General features: G+C 46.6%; 1 protein-coding gene across 5 annotated transcripts in view; it reads right to left on the bottom strand.

Annotated features, from left to right (window-relative positions):
- ndrg4 (NDRG family member 4) overlaps positions 1-16,898 on the bottom strand; it is a 336,617-nt gene that overhangs the window by 9,653 nt on the left and 310,066 nt on the right. For all 5 annotated transcript variants that reach the window (XM_072518539.1, XM_072518536.1, XM_072518537.1 and 2 more), the window contains 4 exons: positions 13,645-13,696; positions 12,292-12,339; positions 3,200-3,235; positions 2,598-2,649 (listed from right to left, as the gene is read on the bottom strand). In XM_072518539.1, coding sequence (XP_072374640.1) covers positions 2,598-2,649; positions 3,200-3,235; positions 12,292-12,339; positions 13,645-13,696 — 188 coding nt within the window. The remainder of the gene's footprint in view (positions 1-2,597; positions 2,650-3,199; positions 3,236-12,291; positions 12,340-13,644; positions 13,697-16,898) is intronic.

Genomic DNA, 16,898 nt, shown 5'->3' with positions numbered 1-16,898 from the left:
AGGAAGGGCTGTTAAATAATATTTGTTCCTACACTGCTCCAAGCAGCTGTTTTAAAGTAGAAAGCACAACAACAGAAGGATTGGGATATACAACTTTATGATGTGACAAAAGGCACTGCTACTTTTGAAGTGTGGCGTCTCATCTTAATAAGATTTTGAGATTAATTATTTCACATAGTCTGATTTCTCCAGTTAATTAGAGATCCCAGGAATATGGAGAATGAGGAATTAAAGGAAATTAGTATTAGTAAGAAAGTTGTGTTGGAAAAATTAATGGGACTAATAGTTGATAAGTTCCCGCGTCCTGATATTTTTCTTCCCAGAGCGTTGAAAGAGGTAGCTTTGGAGATAATGGAAACATTGGTGAACATCTTCCAAAATTCTATAGATTCTGGAATGGTTCCTGCAGATTGGAAGGTAACAGTAGTCATCCCACTTTTTAAAAAAGGAGAGAGGGAACGGGGAACTACAGACCTGTTTGCCGTAAATCATTAGTAGGAAACGTGCACTTAGATAATAATGATCCGATTGGGCATAGTCAACATGAATTTATGAATGGGAAATCATGTTTAACAAACCTGCTTTAAGGAAGTTGCTAACAGAATTGATAAAGGGGAGTTGGTGGATGTAGTCTTCTTGATTTTCAGAAGGCTTTCAATAAAGTCCCTCAAAGAAAGTTAGTTAGCAAAATTAAAGCATATGGGATAGAAGGTAATATACTGACATGGATTAAAGATTGGTTGATAGGTAGAAACTAACAGTAGGAATAAATGGATCATTCTCACATTGACAGGCTGGACTAGTGTGGTACCCGAAGGATCAGCATTTGGGCCCGAGTTGTTCACAATATATATCAATGATTTGGATGTGGGTGCCAAATATAATATTTCAAAGTTTGGGGATGGCACAAAGTTAGGTTGGAATATGTGTTGTCAGGAAGATGCTAAGTGACTTCAAGGTGATTTTGACGGACTTAGTTATTGGACATGGACATGAACATGGCAGATGGAATATAAAGTGGAAAAATGTGAGATTATTTACTTTGGTAGGAGAAACAGAAATGCAGAGTATTTCTTAAATGGTGAGAGATTAGAAAGTGTGGGAATACAAAGGGATCTGGGTGTCCTTGTCAGTAAGTCACTGCAAGCTAACATGCAGCTGCAACAAGCAATTAGGAATGTTAATGGAAGGACGGCACGGTGGCACAGTGGTTAGCACAGCTGCCTCACGGTGCTGAGGACCCGGGTTCGATCCCGGTCCACTATCTGTGCGGAGTTTGCACATTCTCCCTGTGTCAGTGTGAAGTTTGCACATTCTCCTCACAACCCATAGATGTGCAGACGAGGTGGATTGGCCACGCTAAATTGCCCCTTAATTAGAAGGAAGAAAAAGAATTGGGTACTGTAAAAAAATTTTAAAAGGAAGGTTAATGGTATGTTAGCCTTTATCACGAGAAGATTTGAGTACAGGAATAGTGAAGTCTTGCTTCAATTGTATATAGAACCTTTGTTAGATTGCACCTGGAGTACTGCATGCAGTTTTGGTCCCTTTACCTTGGGAAGGATATTATTGCCATTGAGGAGATGCGGTGAAGGTTCACCAGACTTATTTCAAGGATGGTAGGACTGTCCTATGAAGAGAGATTGGGGAAACTGGGCCTGTATTGTCGGTGTTCTGAAGGACGAGAGTTGATCTTGTTGAAACCTACAAAATACTTAAAGGGATAGACTGAGTAGATGCAGGTAAGATATTTCCCCTGGATGGGGAGTCCAGAACCAGGGGCACAATTTCAAAATAAGGGGGAAAGCTACTTAGAGCCGAGAGGAGGAGGATTGTTTTTACTCAGGGGATGATGAATCTTTGGAATTCTCTACCTCAAAAGGGCTGTGGTAGCTCAGGCACTGAGCATATTTAAAGCAGAGATTGGCATTTCTAAATACCAATGACATAAAGTGAAAGAGGCACTGAATATGATGATCAGCCACCATCCTATTGAATGGTGGAGCAGGCTCAATCGGCCGAATGGTCTACTGTGTTCCTAACTTGAAAACCACAACAAAGATCCTCTCCATTCATTTCAAGAAAAAAATCTGTTCAGTCACCATGACCACTGGGACTGGCATGTGTGCAGTCCGATCAGAGTATTGGAAGATCCTTCTGCTGTATCATACACCTTCTAGATACAGACATACGACATATAACCAGAAAGTTATGGTAAGTTCACATTTAGACAAGCATAAGAGTAAACAGACACAAAGAGCACAACAGAGCCAAAAACACTAATGCACATTTTGTTTACAGCGGGAACATATAATTATGTGTAATGAATACTAGCAGTTTGAATATTGCACTCCAAACTAATATAAACCCCAAAATCTTAAATGTTATTAAACCCTGAGATGAGCATTATCTTACTCTGAGTAAATCCATGGTGAGCTGACACCAAGATATATAAATTTCATCACCAGTATGACTTGAGTATGCTCTCAAACTGAATTTAGCTACTTTCTTGGTAAATAAAACTGAAGAGAAGATGAAACACGTTCATACTCAGTCATGCATAATGAGCCTGATGCTCTGGCTCTTTTGATACTTACTGTAGCCCATGCCCTGCAGAAAGTACTTGAATGCCTCTGTTAGCTTTCCAGGCTGTTGGAACAAAACACACAAACTGAGAATACTAAATATAAAATGATAAATAAAGTACAATATCAAATCATATCATGGTATCTTCAAAGTGTTTCACACAATGATGCATAGTGAATGATGGAAAATCACATAATCAACAATGAGCTGAATAACCAACCAGTCTGCTTTTTATTGGTGTAGGGAGCAATATTGGTCAGGACTTTGGGAGAACTCCCTGGACTTTGGGAGAATTCCGTGATGTTCTACAAATGTTGCCATTTTTAACACCTGCCTGAATCATTGGAATATGCAGACAGGCAGGGCTTTGACCAAATTCTGAATAAGTTGAAATTAGTACTGCCCTGGGTTATGGCGAGGGATTCCCTCCTAGCTTCTCCTACTCTGTTGCTGTAACATCAGCACAAACTGGGTTTCTGTATAATGTTCTTAATTCTTGAAGTTTAGACCCGCAGTCTTCTGATTCATGTTTAAGAGCTTCCACCTCATTCAAGCTAGGAAGTTGGATAGGAAAAAAATCTATCCAACCAGATAGGGTTTGTGAACTACTAACCTGTGTGGTCTGAGGCAGGCCACCAGAATCAGCCATCTGCAAAATAAAACACCACCGATGGAGAGGTTACAACAGTCTTCTGCTATTTATTTTCAACATCTGAGTTATCATTATCCACTGCTGCCTTCAACTCATAGGAACATTCAGGAATGCGCCTTACCTTTTGGACAGGAACTCTACAATTTAATGTTTTTAGAGTTCCTATGAGAATTGTGCCTACTTGACATCCAGAACTATAACCCATCAGTTTAGGTCAAGTAAACAAGGTGGTTTAATGATTCCTCCAATCTACATGGCTTTGCTGGGTGTGTCCAATTACTATCTGAATAGATTGGATGGATGTCTCATGAATATACGGGTCTTTTAGAATGTGGTCCATAGCAATGTTCCAAGGCCACCTTGGAGTGGCTTTGAGAATAATCGGGTGAATGTCTAATTGCAGTTGAGATCGGTTGGATAATTGTCTAATGGCAATTTGTTAAGTGGGTGACCCAAACTCGGTTTTGCCAACTGTCCATCCTTTGACTTTGTGAATTTATTGTAAGAATATCCCTCGTTCAGAATGTGACATGATGATTTGGCTCTGTTTGACCTTATTGCCTGGTTCTCCTGAACAAATAGAAGTCCATCATGGTGCAGCTCCCTGGAATGAATAAAGCCTATGATTATCTGCTTCTGGTGAACGAATGAAGCATGGGCAGCATGGTAGCACAGTGGTCAGCACAGTTGCTTCACAGCGCCAGTGCCCCAGGTTCGATTCCCGGCTTGGGTCACTGTCTGTGCGAGTCTGCACGTTCTCCCCGTATGTGCATAGGTTTCCTCCGGGTGCTCCGGTTTCCTCCCACAGTAAAAAGATGTGCAGGATAGGTGGATTGGCCATGCTAAATTGCCCGTCGTGTTCACGTGGGGTTAGTGGATTGGTCTTTCTGGTATGGACTCGATGGGCCAAATGACCTCTTTCTGCACTGTAAATTCTACATCTGTCTATATATTTCCTGGATCTGTTGGATGAATAAAGCCCAGGTTTGTCTGATTCTGTAGAATTATGAGGCCCTTGATTACTTAGTTTCTGTTTGATTAAATATGGCCCTGAATGCCAGGTTCTGTTGGCTGAATGCTGGAATTGTTTAAGAGGGAGCCCTTTCTCCCTCACATTAAGGGCGCAATTCTCCTGAAAGGTATCGTAGTGTGGTAGCAAGTGGAAACTGCCGCGAGCTTCCCGGTTCTCGGCCCGGCGAGGCTGGGAATGCTATTCAACATTAATTGGCCCATGGGCTGCCTCACACTGCAAATAATCTTAATAAGAATCTTTATTATCACAAGTAGGCTTCCATTAACACTGCAATGAAGTTACTGTGAAAATCCCCTCGTCGCCACATTCCGGCGCCTGTTCAGGTGCTCAGAGGGAGAATTCAGAATATCCAAATTACCGAACAGCACGTCTTTCGGCACTTGTGGGAGGAAACCAGAGGAAATGAAGGCTTGCAAACTGATTCGTTGGGAACTCGCACACCAAACCCCCCCGCCCCGCCCACCTAAACGGCACGTAAACAGCACTTGCACAGCCAAGCCCACTCAGCTCGCAGCCATTGCGCTGAGAAGTCTGGGCCCAATATTTGGAGACGCAGACATGGGGAGGCTCCTAGATGAAGTGGAGGTCAGGCCGAAGTCCTGTTCTCCCAAGGCAGGCAACACAGGTGAGTTGACACCACCCCCACACCCCTCCATCTGTCCCTCCAACCCACCCTTCATAGCCCCTTCCCGTCGACCCAACCCTCCCATCACCCCAACCCTCCTTTCACAACTCCTCCTCCTCTCTCCCCCACCCCCCCCCCCTCCACTCCCAGCACTGTGGCCCACGCATATGGCTAATGTTGCCCTCTCTGTGTCTCCACAGGAGAAGCTCTCTCACAATCACCAGAAGAGAGCCCAGACTGGCGGAGGGGTGCTGGACATAAGAATCCTCGTGACATTCTAGGAACAGGCCCTGCAGGTGATAGGGGTGGCTGAGGACAGAGTGGTCACCAATGTGGAGGTCAGCGCAGGCCACAGAGGTGAGGATCCACGGGCGCCACCCAGATGGATTGTCACACGTGAGTTGTTAATGCCATACAGACTGACCCACCCGTCCCACTGACATGTGTTCATTCTCCCGCAGGTCCTCCAGCCGACAGCGCAGGCCCATCCGGGGTTGCACCCCCCTGCTTCGCCTCCCATGAGACCATCTCAGAGGAGAGCCCCAAGGATGCCACAGTTGATGCGTCACAGCTGTCATCCCCACCCTCCATCAGTGCAGATAAACGCACCTCGGTGCGAAACGTTAGTGGTCAGGTTTCTGGGACACAATCTGGTGAGTATCACACAGTTGCTGATGTACATCAGGTGGAGACAGGAAACCCCAGGAGAGACAGGAGATGGTGGGCTGCTGGATCCCAGTCAGATGCTGAGCCTCTGGAACATGTTTACCGGGAGCTGATGGAGACATTAGGGAGTGGCCGGGACATTCAGAGGGAGATGTCAGCGACACTCCAGCAGGTCCATAGCCGATTGGAGGAGTCCCAGAGGCTACGGGAGCAGAAGATGTCGCCGGCAATGTGTGGCACCGAGGCCAACACTGCTAGGGTGGCAACCACAGTGGAGAGCCTGGTCCACAATGTCAGCAGCATGAATGAAGATGTCCAAGGTGTGGCGTAATTGGTGAAGGCCATGGCCGAGGGCCTCAGCAGAATGTCCGACTCGCTTGGGGACATAACCCAGTACCAGGCTGACCTTGATAAGGTACTGCTGGAATGGCCGAGGTGCTGCAGAACTTGTCCCAGCCGCAGGTGGGCATTGCCGAGTCACTGCAGAGCGTGTCCTAATCATTGAGGAGCATCGCCGAGGGAATCGAGCCCATGATGCAGTCAATGGGGAGCCGCCAGGGCTGGCAGAGCCAGATGACACTGGGGCATCTGGGGCTCAATCCTGCTGCCCCTCTGTGCCAAGGTGAACCCAGGGCCCTATAGGCACCAACTGGGAGGAGGGGGCACTGCATGGCAACCTGGACCCATCCTATGGCATGGCGACGGTGGCCACCAGCCTCCCCCGAGCTTCTGATGGGGCCGCATCTCGCAGCCAACACCGAGAATAGGGTGGCACGGCTGTGAATGTGCCACCGTCAAGTGCGCCAGGGCCCTCCGGCCTCAAAGCCCACAGGGGATGGCTGCCAGGGGCATTGAAGGCCATGGAACGAGATTAGCAGCTGGTTGCCTCCCCCTCTGAAGTGCATCCTGAGGACACACCTAGATGTAGCAGTAGAGAGGTCTTTGGGGGTGGCGAGGGAGGGAGAATGGGGCTAGTGGGACGGCACCATCGGGATAGTGGGGCACTGGTGTACACTTGGATGAGGAACATTAAAATACCCTCAACACAACCAGTATGATACCTCTGGCTCTTTGTTCCGCGACGCTGGCTGACACCAATCCCATGCCCCATCCCCCGACATGCCATGCTCACGCATACCCAGCCGCGGAAATGCGCCCAGGGCTGGGGCCCATCCCCTGGGTGTTCAGAGGTTGGCTGCTGTCTGTGGTGCTGCCTCCTGCAGTGTTCAAGCTCAGTGTCCATGCATCAAGGTGTGATTGGGATGCAATGAGCTGTATATGCTACATGGCCCGCCCACCCATGGGAATTCAGTTGGGATGTGTAAAGTTCTTACTTAACCACGATTACTAATTCCCTATTAGCAATAGCCTTCAACCGCAAGGCCAGAGGCCTCCGCGGTCAGTGGGAGTTGTGGGTGGTCAGTGGGGCAGAAAGCTGGGGCTAGGGTTGCCTCAGGTATGGGAACACACGTACAGGGGTTGGCATGGCAGACCTGCACGTCATCCCCCACCCCTTCTCCCCACAGGGGCAGCATGCCCAGGGCCCCCAGGCTCATTGCCTGCGAGCGAAGGTGGTTACTCATCTCCTCAGCTTCCCACAGCAGCCCATCCGCCTGGCTCACATTTTTCAAAAGGAGTACTGATCGGCGCCACCATGACCACTAAGGGTAAGCCGCTGATAATGGGAGGCCGTTGGATATGGGGTGGCTCCCGTTAATTGTATGGAAATAGGGCTCAAGTGGTGATAATTGCTTTCTCGCCACAATTTCGTTTACAGGAGCGGGCCGGTTGTACCGCAAGCAGTTTGGCGCCCAGTGCGGTTCTCGTTTTCAGCCTCTCCTGCATTCACCGGCCTCGTCCCGCACGAGCGAGAGCGCAATGAGGCCGGAAAATCGCGCCCAATGTCAACCGAGTCAAAACGAGTCATACTTGATAGAATCAATGTTCCCAGAAACCAGCAAGGTCTTGGGTAGATGTGCTTCTTCAAGAAAATATAACATGACTGAATGAACCACTCAAGTTTGACAGAGAAGCTGGTTCCCCATTTAAGCACAAACGGAACCAACGCACTCGATGACGATGGAACCAAATGAATGAAAATGGAAAATGAGTTGCTGAAGCACATATTCAACGTTAGCAAGCGGTTAAAGCAAAGTGAAAAATATCCAGTGTGATGTGAAGCCAGGAATTATAGCATCTAACTCGGCAGCAAACTACTCACCCTCTTATGAGATGAGTGATAACATTGAGACAATATTTGGTACAAGCACAAGTTTCTCTGTGCCACTTGTGACTCTATATTTGTTCCAGACATGAGAGATTTTAGGTGCCAGGCTAGGTTGGAGAAGCTGAGGTTGTTCTCCTTCAAGCAAAGGGGTTTAAGAGGAGATCTGATAGAGGTACACAAGTTTATGACAGGGGTTAGATAAAGTAGACAAAGGAAAGCTGTTATCGTTAACTGAAATTACAAGGATGAAGGAGGCCCAGGTTTAAGCTTTTAGGCAAAAATTGCAAGGGATGTGAAACAAACATTTTTACACAGCAAGTGGTAATGACCTGGAACACTCTGCCTACACGGGTGGTGAAGTGGAGACAAACAGAAATTGAGGATATAACACTTGAGGGCTTTGGGGATGTAGCAGGGTAATGGAACTGACTGGATTGCTCGACAGAAAGCCAGCATGGGCTGAATGGCCTCTTTCATGAATATAATTAGATACAATATTTCTCCCCCTATTCCTTTTTTTTTAAATTTAGAGTACCCAATTCATTTTTTTTTTAATCAAGGGGCATTTTAGTGAGGCCAATCCACCTACCCTGCACATCTTTGGGTTGTGGGGACAAAACCCATGCAAACACGGGGAGAATGTGCAAACTCCACATTGACAGTGACCCAGAGCCAGGATCGAAATGGGACCTCGGCGCGTGAGGCAGCAATGGTAACCAGTGCGCCACCACGCTGCCCATATTTCTCCCCATATTCTTAAGGTGTTTTATCCATGCTGAGATACAGTTGTATGGGTACTCAATTTCCTCCACTTTAAAGCCATTCTTCAGGCTGTTCAACTGAGGAGGGTTTCACAACCGAGTCAAATTCCGTTCTCACCACTTCCAGCAGGTTTCAATGGCCGATGTTGCACCTCCCAACCCAGGAGCATTAGAACATAGAACATTACAGCGCAGTACAGGCCCTTCGGCCCTCGATGTTGCGCCGACCTGCGAAACCACTCGAAAGCCCATCTACACTATTCCCTTATCGTCCATATGTCTATCCAATGACCATTTGAATGCCCTTAGTGTTGGCGAGTCCACTACTGTTGCAGGCAGGGCATTCCATGCCCTTACTACTCTCTGAGTAAAGAACCTACCTCTGACATCTGTCTTATATCTACCTCCCCTCAATTTAAAGCTATGTCCCCTCGTGCTAGACATCACCATCCGAGGAAAAAGGCTCTCACTGTCCACCCTATCCAATCCTCTGATCATCTTGTATGCCTCAATTAAGTCACCTCTTAACCTTCTTCTCTCTAACAAAAACAGCCTCAAGTCCCTCAGCCTTTCCTCATAAGATCTTCCCTCCATACCAGGCAACATTCTGGTAAATCTCCTCTGCACCCTTTCCAATGCTTCCACATCCTTCCTATAATGCGGCGACCAGAATTGCACGCAATACTCCAAATGCGGCCGCACCAGAGTTTTGTACAGCTGCAACATGACCTCATGGCTCCGAAACTCAATCCCTCTACCAATAAAAGCTAACACACCGTACGCCTTCTTAACAACCCTCTCAACCTGAGTGGCAACTTTCAGGGATCTATGTACATGGACACCGAGATCTCTCTGCTCATCCACACTGCCAAGAATCTTACCATTAGCCCAGTACTCTCTCTGTCTTCCTCTTATTCCTTCCAAAATGAATCACCTCACACTTTTCTGCATTAAACTCCATTTGCCACCTCTCAGCCCAGCGCTGCAGCTTATCTATGTCCCTCTGTAACTTGTAACATCCTTCTACACTGTCCACAACTCCATCGACTTTAGTGTCATCTGCAAATTTATTCACCCATCCTTCTACGCCCTCCTCCAGGTCATTTATAAAAATGACAAACAGCAGTAGCCCCAAAACAGATCCTGGTGGTACACCACAAGTAACTGGACTCCAGTCTGAACACTTCCCATCAATCACCACCCTTTGTCTTCTTCCAGCTAGCCAATTTCTGATCCAAATTGCTAAATCTCCCTGAATCCCATGCTTCCGTATTTTCTGCAGTAACCTACCGTGGGGAACCTTATCAAACGCTTTACTGAAATCCATATACACCACATCAACTACTTTACCCTCATCCACCTGTTTGGTCACCTTCTCAAAGAACTCAATAAGGTTTGTGAGGCACGACCTACCCTTCACAAAACCGTGTTGACTATGTCTAATCAAATTATTCCTTTCCAGATGATTATACACCCTATCTCTTATAAACCTTTCCAAGATTTTGCCCACAACAGAAGTAAGGCTCACTGATCTATAGTTACCGGGGTTGTTTCTATTCCCCTACTTGAAGAAGGGGACAACATTTGCTATCCTCCAGTCTTCTGGCACTATTCCTGTAGACAAAGATGACTTAAAGATCAAAGCCAAAGGCTCAGCAAACTCCTCCCTCACTTCCCAGAGAATCCTAGGATAAATCCCACCTGGCCCAGGGTACTTATCTATTTTCACCCTTTCCAGAATTGTTAACACCTCCTCCTTATGAACGTCAAGCCCTTCTAGTCTAGTAGCCTGAATCTTAGTATTCTCCTCGACAACATTGTATTTTTCCTGTGTGAATACTGACAAAAAATATTCATTTAGCACCTCTCCTATCTCCTCGGACTCCAAGCACAACTTCCCACTACTGTCCTTGACTGGCGCTACTCTTACCCTCGTCATTCTTTTATTCCTGACATATCTATAGAAAGCTTTAGGGTTATCCTTGATCCTAAGTGCCAAAGACTTCTTATCCCTCCTGGCTTTTCTTAGCTCTCTCTTTAGGTCCTTCCTAGCTAACTTGGAACTCTCGAGCGCCCTAACTGAACCTTCATGTCTCATCTTTACATAAGCCTCCTTCTTCCTCTTGACAAGTGTTTCGACTGCCTTAGTAAACCACGGTTCCCTTGCTCGACCACTTCCTCCCTGCCTGACAGGTACATACTTATCAAGGACACGCAGTAGCTGTTCCTTGAACAAGCTCCACATTTCCATTGTGCCCATCCCCTGCAGTTTTCCTCTCCATCCGATGCATCCTAAGTCTTGCCTCATCGCATCATAATTGCCTTTCCCCCAGATATAACTCTTGCCCTGCGGTATATACCTATCCCTTTCCATCACTAAAGTAAACGTAATCGAATTGTGGTCACTATCACCAAAGTGCTCACCTACTTCCAAATCTAACACCTGTCCTGGTTCATTACCCAGTACCAAATCCAATACGGCCTCGCCTCTCGTTGGTCTATCTACATACTGTGTCAGGAAACCCTCCTGCACACATTGGACAAAAACGGACCCATCTAAAGTACTCGAACTATAGCGTTTCCAGTCAATATTTGGAAAGTTAAAGTCCCCCATAACAACTACCCTGTTGCTTTCACTCCTATCCAGAATGATCTTTGCAATCCTTTCCTCTACATCTCTGGAACTTTTCGGAGGCCTATAGAAAACCCCTAACAGGGTGACCTCTCCTTTCCTGTTTCTAACCTCAGCCCATACTACCTCAATTGACGAGTCCTCATCAAACGTCCTTTCTGCCACCGTAATACTGTCCTTGACTAACCATGCCACCCCTCCCCCTCTTTTACCACCTTCCCTGAGCTTATTGAAATATCTAAACCCCTTAATTAATTGCTATACTTCTCCCACTACCTATGACCAAGTGACGTCGCACAGATAGGGCATAGAATCCAGGTTTCTTACTGTTCACAGGCTCAGCGAATCTAGGAGCTGCAACAACCAAATGAGCCAATAGAGGAGTGTTCTTTACGTACTACTGACTGCCTTGGCAAGGAGGGCGATTATTCAGGGGCTCCTTGTGGTGTTAAATTCTAACCATGGCGAGTTGTGATAATGTATTCAATAAATCAGGGCAGCACGGTGGCGCAGTGGTTAGCAGTGCCTCCTCACGGCGCCGAGGTCCCAGGTTTGGTCCCAGCTCTGGGTCACTGTCCATGTGGAGTTTGCACATTCTCCCCATGTTGCATGGGTTTCGCCCCCACAACCCAAAGATGTGCAGGGTAGGTGGATTGGCCACACTAAATTGCCCCTTAATTGGAAAAAATTAATTGGGTACTCTAAATTTAAAAAAGAAAAAAAAATGTATTCAATACATCTGGTCATTCATAGGCTAGCACTAGTAAAAGTGTCCATAAAAGCTGCCATAAAAACAACTAACGGTAAAGGAAAACAGTTACTCCTTTCCGGCCTTGCCTATAAATGCTTGACAATTAATGCTCATAGTACATTAAGGCACAGGCAGTAAACACTACCTTGACAATGTCCCCCAAACAAAACAAAATGAACGTGAAGTACAAGAAATAAAAGAGTTATTATTTGAGATTAGACACATGTCACCCAATTATCTTGCATCTATACATCTGCAGGTAATCGCACTTATTTAAGTCAACTGTTGCTCTCTGCTATTTTTAGGTGGAAATAATCCTCATCTGTTTCAAATATTGCTAGATCAGGATATTCAATACCTTAAGGAAAGTTGTCTGAGTTGGGTCCAGCTTGGAGTTGCATTCCACCTTAGATTGAGAAGACAGAATTAGTATAAAACTATGAGTGATAAAATGTGTGGATTGAATATGAGCACTAATTTCACCTCCCAAAATGGGGAAGGATTTCTCTGGTCAATACATGTACCGACATTTAAATGTATTCATGATGGTCTTCTCTGATCAGTATTTGTGGTTCAAAAAGAATAAGTATTTGCAATTTTGCTAGAAATGCTAACTGGAGAAAATTCTCATTGCACATGTACCGTATTCCAGAAATTGTACCATACAACTAGAAAGCTTTTTCCCTATCAGTTACCTTCCATTTATTCTCTACTTGTACTGGGTTAATTTACAGCCACACGCAAAATAATACATTAAATACATTGCAAATAGCACAGAGTTCCTGCAAGTATCACACTAGCATCCTGTGACACTTCCATATCAGCATTTCCCCATCTCTTTGTTGATAATACACCTATTATTACAAAATAATATTCCCTCCATCTCAAAGTGAGTAAAGCCATGAGAGATCTACATGTCGATCCAAATATATTACGCAACAAAAATAATACTTAACTGATTGTTCTGGATGCCATGCTCAAAACCTTTGTCCAGTTGGACTGAGGATTATTGGAATATTACTTTGAGCTTCAATCTAATTTGGCAATACTAGCAGGGAAACTATTAGCACTATTTGGTGGAGGACTTAATCCATTTAAAAGCAAACAGTTTAAGACATGTATTCCTCCTCCTTCAGGTACCATGCTATGGACCTCCATTATGATTGTGCATGGCGAAGTACTGCAGTGGTTTGCCATTCGCTTCTGCAGTGTGGCTAATCAGGAAACTCTCCCTGCTCTTTCACCATGTGCTATCAGACATATTGGAAGGATTTAAAGACTGATAATAAACCTGCCTGGCCACAGTCTGCACTTCAATGGTCATCAAGTCCTGAAGTGGGATTGGAACCAGATCTTCTGGCCTAGGGGTAGGGATGCCTCCTCTAAAATACTTTCAAAACCTGTATTAATCTAGTAAAATTATGACATAGTTAACACAGCAAAGTATGAAGAGTTCAGGGAAAGAGACATCAGTAGAAATGCTGAGATTTCTAGATGGGGAGACATAGAGAGGAAAGGAACCTATGCCAGAAGAATGAGGACTACTCATTTCTTAATGCAGTGCTCCTGGGTTTCTAGCTTTTCACAGTTAGCCAGCACAATGAACAATGCCATTTCTTTCTTCAAGACAATTGTTGACAGTAGTTCTTTCTTCAAGACAGTAGTTGGTCCCATACACTGAGTGTGATGCAGAATCACTGCCCATACTCACCACACCTTCCTCTGCTGGGGAATTGTCCCCCACCACCAGCATCACCGGGCACCTGAAATACAACACACCATCAGCTTACATTCTTCAGCCTGCAGGCAGTTCATAGGTAGTCTGGCATCGGTTTACATCTCATTTCTCATTACCAAGAGAAAGGGATCAGAGTAACGAAGTGAGAGCTCCCACTCACACTTCCCCCATGTGTTAATACAGTGGTTAGCACTGCTGCCTCACAGTACCAGGGACCCGGGTTCAATTCTATCCTTAATTAGTGAGCCATAATGAGAGTGATGGTCTGTCTGTGTGGAGTTTGCACATTCTCTGCGTGTCTGCGTGAATTTCTTTCGGATGCTCCGGTTTCTCCCACAGTCCAAAGACGTGCAGTTGAGGTGGATTGGCCAAGCTAAATTTCCTCTTAGTGTCCAGTGATTTGCGGGTTGGGTGAGGTTATGGGGTTGCAGGGATAGGGCAGCAGCCTGGATAGGGTGCTCTTTCAGAGGGTCAGTGCAGACACAATGGGCTGAATGGCCTCCTACTGCACTGTAGGGATTCTGTGTGCTGTGTTGTGAATTGGAGCCATACTGAAACAGTGAGCCTGGACAAGAGAGGCCAGAATTGGCATTGCAGGGAAGGGTGGGGGGAGCGAGATCTTGGTCGGGGGAGGAGAACTACCTTGAGACAGTTGCTATAGAGGGCCCAAAAAGGAGTCACCTCCTCTCCTGCCTAATCACCAGCCTGCTATGTTTCAGGTAGCTTAAACACAAAGCTCCCTGCTGTGGATAGAGTCCGAGTAAGGGCAGGCATGAGAGGGGGTGTTAGGCACTGGGCATTGTGCCCACTTTTACAGCCCCCCTCTCTCCCAGTGGGCCAAAATAGGGAAACAGGGGGAAAAGCAAATCTGCAGAAAATGGAAAGGATAGACAGAGGAGGAAAGTCAAAAAATAAATAAATACTGGGCTCTGAAAAATAAAGTGAGTCTTTGATGAAAGCCTCACTGGCTTCAGCATTACACTCATTAATTCTTGGCCTAATGGGAGGATAGGGGTCACAGAGAGGAAGGAAGGTGAGCAATATGGAGTAATTGATACAGGGGTATGGGCCAATATCATAACCTCCTTACAATTTGCATGTGCTGATCACCTTTAATCTAGGAAAATGTAGCAAAGCACTTCACACGGGTGTAATCAGAAATAAATCAATGCTGACGCAAAAAAGGAAATACTGGGATAGAAGAGCATTGACTGGTTAAAGGTGATGTGTACGAGGATCTTAAAGCAGGAGATTGAAGGTGAAGAGGTCAAGCTACTTTAGCACGATATTCCATGGTATTGAACCAAGATCTATGGTGTGTTGAAGGTTGGGGGAGGAAGAATGCACAAAATTGTAAGAAGTTGGGGTCTTTAGTAAGCGGATATTGTTTTGCACTTTATAGTATTCTGTAAGCAGCATTAATTCTCTCTCTGCAAAGACGATTTCTAAACATTCTGACCTCTAAATAGTCTTAGTTCAGGCTTCCAAGTTGTCATTACTAAAATGTTGGATGGCAACTTGTACAGTTTTGAATAAGCTAAAGTTTATGGAAAATGGGAGGCCAGCCATGAGAGTATGAGACTGGTCAAGAATGGGAGGTGACGCACATGGGTTTCAGCCCGCCGTCACCGGAAGTCTCCTGCCGTCGTAGATTAAACCACCTACCTTACTGGCGGGACAAGGCGGTGCGGGCAGGCTCCGGGGTCCTGGGGGGGGGGGGGCGCGGGGCGATCTGGCCCCAGGGGGTGCCCCCACGGTGGCCTGGCCCACGATCGGGTCCCACCGATCCGCGGGCGGGCCTGTGCCGTGGGGGCACTCTTTTTCTTCCGCCTTCGCCATGGTCTTCACTATGGTGGAGGCGGAAGAGACCCCCTCCCCTGCGCATGCGCGGGGATGATGTCAGCAGCCGCTGACGCTCCCGCGCATGCGTCGCCCGGCGAAGACCTTTCGGCGCCGGCTGGCGTGGCGCCAAAGGCCTTTCCCACCAGCCGGCGGAGCGGAAACCACTCCGGCGCCGGCCTAGCTCCTCAAGGTGAGGGTTTGGCCCCTAAAGGTGCGAAGACGTCCGCACCTTTGGGGTGGCCTGACGCCGGAGTGGTTCCCGCCACTCCATTACACCGGAACCCCCCGCCCCGCCAGGTAGGGGAGAATCCCGCCCATGGTGTTGGACCCAAAGGTGGAGAAGTCCCAACTGCGCTTGCTGTCCCAATCAGCGAGGATGAGGAGATATTCAGTCCAGTAGCTTGGAAGGGCTGTCGAAAATGGGGGTTATAAGAGAAAGTTAACAGGATTGGAAAAAGGGAGGTGCTCAAAAGGAAAAGGTACCAGAGGAGTGGGGGAAGAGGTCAATGTGTGATTTGGTGTCAATGTCACCACTAAGCGGTTTGGGAAGACTATTTGTTGGAAACTATAGCCAAATAGGGATACTTCATTAAGGGGAGAGTTCCAGAATCCTGGAGGAAGACGCGGAGAGGGGCAGTCATTGTTGTTCTGCTGGAAGAGACAAAGAACACAGTGATAGATGGGGTGAATGGTAACAAGGAGGAGATTCGTGAGATTAGCCTCCAGTGGGGGTACTGGTCAGAATGACTGCTGAGAGAGGAGAATGGCTCAGATTGGTGCTGCTGGTCAGGAGGCAATAATGGTCTAATACATTAGAGAGGCAACTGATCTCTCAAAATACGAGGCAAAAGGGATTTTACGATAGATCCGCGAAAGGACTCCAACCATTGCAGCCGGATGACAGTGGTTAGCACAGTTGCTTCACAGCTCCAGGGTCCCAGGTTCGAATCCCGGCTTGGGTCACTGTCTGTGTGGAGTTTGCACGTTCTCCCCGTGTCTGCGTGGGTTTCCTCCAGGTGCTCCGGTTTCCTCCCACAGTCCAAAGATGTGCAGGGTAGGTGGATTGGCCATGCTAAATTGTCCTTGGTGTCCAAAAAGGTTAAGTGGAGGTTACTGGGTTACGGGGATAGGGTAGAGACATGGGCTTGAGTAGGGTGCTCTTTGTAAGGGCCGGTGCAGACTCGATGGGCTGAATGGCCTCCTTCTGCACTGTAAATTCTATAATTCTATGATTCTAAGATTCTATGACATGATCAGACTGGAAGATTCCAAAAGGAATGGATGGTCTAAGTATGCAAAGGTACTGCGACAAGCAGGTCCAAATTCATATATCATCAACACGGATGAAGGTGTTGTCTTAAGAAGGAACAGAAGAGCTCTGCTGA

This window comes from Scyliorhinus torazame, chromosome 10 (assembly GCF_047496885.1).
Source record: "Scyliorhinus torazame isolate Kashiwa2021f chromosome 10, sScyTor2.1, whole genome shotgun sequence".
NCBI lineage: Eukaryota > Metazoa > Chordata > Chondrichthyes > Carcharhiniformes > Scyliorhinidae > Scyliorhinus > Scyliorhinus torazame.
This window is presented reverse-complemented; position numbering and strand designations above follow the sequence as displayed.